At 43.1% G+C, this 6,000-nt stretch overlaps 1 protein-coding gene across 1 annotated transcript; it reads right to left on the minus strand.

Moving 5' to 3' along the window:
- Positions 1–2,795: 2,795 nt before the first annotated feature.
- Positions 2,796–5,610, minus strand: fmoda (fibromodulin a). Its single transcript, XM_072666192.1, has 2 exons — positions 4,734–5,610; positions 2,796–2,947 (listed from the first exon to the last, which is right to left on the minus strand). The coding sequence occupies exons 1-2, from the start codon at positions 5,608–5,610 to the stop codon at positions 2,796–2,798; spliced, it is 1,029 nt and encodes a 342-aa protein (XP_072522293.1).
- Between the last annotated feature and the right edge of the window lie 390 nt (positions 5,611–6,000).

Consider the following 6,000-nt stretch of genomic DNA (forward strand, 5'->3'; position numbering starts at 1 on the left):
CGTATTTTTCCCTTCACAAGACCAAAGAATCTGGTGACGAGGATCTGGGGCAAAACCGATGAACCGAAATTTCCTTATCGGCGTCTTACTTTTGATGTTTTTACACAGAAAGAGAGAAAGAGTGAAAGAGTGTTCGCTCTGTTTCTTCTTAAGGACAGAGAGGCAATGACCGAACAAGCTACGAGGTAAGCAAGGAAGTAACTTTCCACCCACGTTGGTCATAGATCACAGCCTCGACATGGTTGATTTCTTACTAAAATACGTTACTTTTATTAACTTCAAAGATCTGAGACATGTCAGAAACATCAGGACCTCAGTCTGTCATAACTTGTTACATGCAGTACACTCGCTCTTAAAGCATCAGAACATGAACGTGAGCCGTTCGCAGTGTTTGACTGGAGGAATCCAGCCACACTTCCTTATCTAATCTTAGAATACACAGGGAAAAAAAAAAAAGCATCTAGGCAATGCCAAAAAGCACAAGTTTTACCAGATGCGCCCACAGGCCGACTTCTCCCAGGCCTGCAGACAAAATAAATACTCACAGCATTTTTGTTCAACTGCCACTCCTGAGCTCACATGAGTCCAGGTAAAGCACACCTAGAGCTGACCTGCAAACATTAACTGTGACCGACTGACCACCATGTTGACTCTAACACTGACTTTGGCAATAGCTGTAGACATACACACTGACCAGCACCTAGCCCATGCAAACAATGATAAAGAGATGAACACCCACACACATATTACACACACATACCGTGCAAAAGTCTTAGGATGGTGTATTTTAACAGTAAGTGTGTTTTTGCTTGAAAAAAAAAATACAGATATAGTCACTCACGAAAAACCTTGTATCTCCATTTTTGATGTAATTGAAATCTTGCAGTTGTTCTTCACATTGTTTACAGTCTGTCACAAGTTCAAATCCTGGGCCTTGCTGCGTTGCCATCAGCAGCCAGAGCCTGAGACAGCACAACTGACCATGTTCTGCTCTCTGTGGGTGGGTAGATGGTGCTAATTTTCCTCATCACTCTCAATGTGATGTGCATCTGCTATAGGCATCAGGTATCAGAGCTGGGGATCTAGGGCTTCACATATATTAGAGGAGGCATGTGCTTGTCCTCGCCATTCTAGTGTCGGGAGCATTGCAGGTGATAGTGGGAGTCCTAGTGAGTGGGTGGGTTTATTGACTCTAAAACTGGGCTAAAATTGGGGAGAGAATTGGGAAAATAGAAAATTATGATGAATGAACCAATAGAAATAAAAAAGGAGTTTTTCTTTTTTAAATTTGCTGTTTTTGAGATACAAGGTTTTTGTGTGACTGCAGTTAAACACATATACAGTAATATTTATGTTTTTAGAAGAACACAGGTTTGCTAGCTGACTTCTGACTGATTAGATGCAGAAGGTGTTGGATGGTAACTGAAGAAATATCGAGCATCCTTGAATACACTTGAAGACTTTTGCACAGAGCTGTGCACCACAAACATGTAAATATACACTGAAAAAAGTGATGCAATAAAATGACCAGATTCAAATATGTACATCGTTTCCACATTAATAAAATATATGACATCAACTTCACTAATAAAATGCTGCATGACATCCACGACGCTCCCATTGTCTATATTATTTTGGTAACAATGACTAGTCTAAATGACTAGTAAAACCTTTGTTTACTTTGTTTGGAGTATAGGTGAGGCATTCAACCTCAAGAACACTACAAACTGTTAAGCATGGTGGTGGGGGTAGCACCATTCTCTGGGGTTGTTTTGCAGCCAGTGGAACTGGTATATTGCGCAACATAGACGGAATAATAAAGGAGGAGGACTACAGAATTCCTCAGCATACAGTCAAAATTTGGACACAGTTGGGTTATGGAACAGGACAATGAGCCACAAACACAAATTTAGCGGTGGCTGTAGAATGGATAGAGAAAGCTCATTTTTGGCTTTAAGCTTTTGGAATGGCCTTCCCAAAGCCATGACTTAGCCAACCCTATCACAAATACGTACGGGTCCAATCAGAGTAAGTTCTTTTAGCATGATTGCACTTCTCTAGCAATCTGTAAGAGGTGGAATAGGAAAGTCCTACGTTTTTGGGATGCGCTGTATGTTGTGGGAAGACTAATTAGTGGACAGTTTGATGAGTATGATCAGTAGAACTAAAGCCGAATGGTATATCAGGTTAAAAGTAAAGATAATTAATTGATGAGTAGTGGTCAAATATCCAGCCTTAACACTGCTGTTTTAACTTGCCTTTCTAATTCAGGCGCTGCCCTCAACTACGCGACTGCAGCACACAGCGCCAACTAGTGTATTAATTGTGCATTTGTTGATTGTCAATAAAACCCCTATCACCTACATATCTGAATCAAGTACATTTAGTGCATTACTTTTCTTTTTAGTGTACAAGGCAAAACGTGCAGGAAGGTCCATCCAAACAACCTCAAACTGACCACAAAAATTAAGTATACCCTTACGTTACATTTTCAATACCCATCTAGAGCTCCTACCTTTCTTCTGACCTTCTCTCCTTGTCTTTCTCCTTTCCATCCACACTACCTCTCACACAGGATACACAAGAACAAACCACAGTCCTCCTTAAAATAGAAATATACATCAACACAAAGCACTGAACAGGCAGGAAATCAACACGACAGGTAATCGGGCACAACACAATAAAGGAGCGCTTGACAATTCTGGACAACACTTAAGAAGAAGATGAGCGGCGAAAGGTGGACCAACGAGAGGTGGACCAAGGCAAGGCTGCCCTCTGTCTCCTGGCTTAAGCAGTTACAGGGCAATGTCTGAGGCCAGACGGAGGCACAAGGACGACTCGGATGGGATGTCGCTGCGACTGATCTCGTTGCCCTCCAGGCGCAGGACCCTCAGCTTGGAGAAGTTCATCACATCCACCACGCTGCAGAAGCTGCCCAGGGTAAACTCTGTGACAATTCGGAGAAACGGGAACAGATCAGACATCGGCTTCAGAAGCTCACTCTGCGTTACTGAAAGAAGGACTGCAAAAACAATGAAAGGTGTGAAGCCACGCAAGGGTCAAACATTCGCTGCTGTGCTGGTGATGCAGAGCAAAAACACACCGTGTCACCAGTTACGGGCATGTTCACACTCACACAAGTGGCAAATGTGATTCATGTAGCGGAGCGTAACTCTCATTATTACAGAGCGTTGAGATGATCTGCCTTGTATTTCTTTAATCCGCTCGTAATGAAACCAGGCTGCGTCAAACAACAGAAGGCCAGATCTGCAGTGTAGTAATATTCGAGCAGATGCATGCACATGGACATCATCATCATAGCATAAAAACCCCCAAAATAACATATGCTGACTGTCAAAAGTTTGGAGACACCTCACCTTGTTGTGAATCTTGTTACACTTTATTTAAGCAGGAACTACGTAAATGCAGGGTAGCTATGAAGGCTTTCGCTGATTTGTTAAAAGCACATATTGAAACTCTTTTGCCTCAGATGTGGTTTAAAGAAAATTCCATTGTTTTTTTTTTTTGGAAAGTTTAACATAAATCAGTCATTGAGACGTAAATAACGCTGCTCAGAGTGGCTTGGTGGACGCTTTTCTGTATAGTAACCATTTTATGTATTATTCAAAAACAATAGTGGATAGTATGTTTTATAGGTAAAGAGAATGATGGGAAAATTATAAAGGTATATAAAAAACATTTATTTTGGATGTTATTTTAACCTATAACCTTACAGCCTTACATATATAATTAGTTTTAGGATTTTAACTGAATTTTTAAAGTTTGACGCCATAAAGTCTTGTATCACAGTGCCTCACGCTTTAGAAAAACAGCATCTATTAGAATCATTAAATCATCTGCCTCCTCTTACCATCACTGTGAACCATTCTGACTAAGCGAGATTCTCCAGAATGGAACATTTCACAGCAGTCCCACTTTGAATGACTTGACTTTGAATGCTAACCTTGATCGTTTAATTATGCATTTTTTTGCAAACTGATGGATTTCCCCTAAACTCTTTGAACCCTAGGCTAATTCTGAGATCCTGTGTAACTATTAATTATTCAGTAACACCTATAAATTAGTCAGTAACTGTGATGAACATAATATATGTAATATAAGGAGTTGAGGAATGATCCCACACACAGGCCTTTGAGGTTGAAGTGCTGATAAAAGGGCATAAAAGTGTGGAGGTTGTTGATATTCCTAATGTAACACTGTCATAAGTACTGCTATTAATATTTTAAGATATGTAAGATATTATTTCCTTAGAATAAACCTGGATAGTCTTTGTTGATATGTTAATTTAATACAATAAAGAAAAATTACTTATTTATTTAATAAAATCCTGAAACGTAAAGGGGCTTCGAATGGTTCTTTGAGGGATGCCATTTTTAATAGAGATGTGTCAAGACCTTTTGCATCAAGTGAAGGTACTTTAGACCTTTTAAAGGTACTTCGCCTTCTTCACACATCTTCACACATTGGAACAAAAAGTGGTTCTTCTATAGGATCGCTTGCAGAACCCTGGTTAAGAGTGTATGGTAATGAAAACAGCCAGTTCCATGACCCAAATCTTTCTATCAGAGCATTGACAAAGTGCCCAACAGATGAGATCAGCTAAAACTGTGCAACCTTGGAAACAACCACTAGAGGGCAGAACTGGAGATTTCTCAAAACTCACACACACACACATACCAAGAATATGAAGGTTAAGGCCCAAACAGCTGTACCTTTGATCTGATTGGCCTGTAGATAGAGGTGCTCTAGAGTGGTGCTGACGGGAGGGATCCTCTCCAGCTTATTGAAGGAGAGGTCCAGCTCGACCAGGCCGCTCACATTGAAGGTGTTGGTCGGGATGCCCTTGTCCGTGAGGTCGTTGTGAGAGAAGCGCACATACTGCAGGTTGGAGAAGCGGTTGAGGAAGTTATCCGGGATGGTGTCGATGGCGTTGAAGCCCAGATACAGCTGGTGCAGCATGTTGGGCAGACCTTCTGGAACCTTCTTCAGCTGGTTGTTGCTGATGTCCAGCAGCGTGAGGGAGTTGAGGCCCTTCAGTGCTCCACCCATGTCTTGGATGGCATTATCGTTGAGAAGCAGGATGGTCAAGTTGTCCATTCCCTCGAATGCGTTGGGCAGCACCTTGGCGATTTTGTTGTGGTTGAGGCGGAGGTCACGGAGGGCACGCGACAAGCTGGCCGGAACTTCGGTGAGGTTGTTGCCGCTCAGGTAAAGCCGGTCCAGCTTGGCTAGGTTGGCAAAGGCCTTCTTGCCCACCGTGCCAATGTGGTTCTCATGCAGCATGACCCACACAAGGTTGGTGGCGTTCCCGAAAGCGTCGTCCGACACGGCCTCGATCTGGTTGTGCTGCAGGTAGACGTACTTCATGCGGGATGGGATGTAGGGCATCTGCTTTAGTCCGCGGCTCTCACAGTACATGGCGATGGGGAAGGTCGGAGGGCAGTCACATTCGGCGGGGCAGTCCCCTCCAGTGTTGTCAGCCTGCAGGGCGGCCATGGGGTGCAAGTTGTAGATCCAGAAGAACGGGTCTCGTTCCTGGGCCACCGTGAGGTGCAGGAGCCCCACCAGCAGGAGAGCTGCCAGGCTCATTGTTATGGAACAGGGGAGGCTCGGCAGCTGCAGAGGAAAATAACAAGAACTTACTGCAAATCAGGAGCGCAAACGTCTGGTGTCCCACACAGTTCAGGAGTGGCCCTGCTCAAACACACCTGATACGACTGAATTGAGTGTTTTTAGATTAGTGGATGTGTTGGAGCTTTGGAACCAGGTGTGGACACCTTAGTTTAGGGTCCTGGTACTGGAGTACCCCTTCACATTTTAGAGTTTTGCATGCTTTAACAATCCCAACTCTATCACTAACTCAGGTAGAACTTGGGAATTAGCTGGATTAGGTCTGTTAGAGCAGGGAAAACACAAAAACATGCAAGATTGCAAGACCAAGGTTGGGAACAACTGTACGAGGCATGCAAAGGAATGAAG

Source organism: Salminus brasiliensis, chromosome 21 (genome assembly GCF_030463535.1).
Source record: "Salminus brasiliensis chromosome 21, fSalBra1.hap2, whole genome shotgun sequence".
In the NCBI taxonomy this organism is placed as follows: Eukaryota; Metazoa; Chordata; class Actinopteri; order Characiformes; family Bryconidae; genus Salminus; species Salminus brasiliensis.

Coding starts and splice junctions, on each gene's coding strand:
- fmoda (XM_072666192.1), bottom strand. CDS start 5,610: ATGAGCCTGGCAGCTCTCCTGCTGGTGGGGCTCCTGCACCTCACGGTG. Junction 2,948..4,733: donor ACAGGCCAATCAGATCAAAG/GTACAGCTGTTT, acceptor GAATTGTCACAG/AGTTTACCCTGGGCAGCTTC.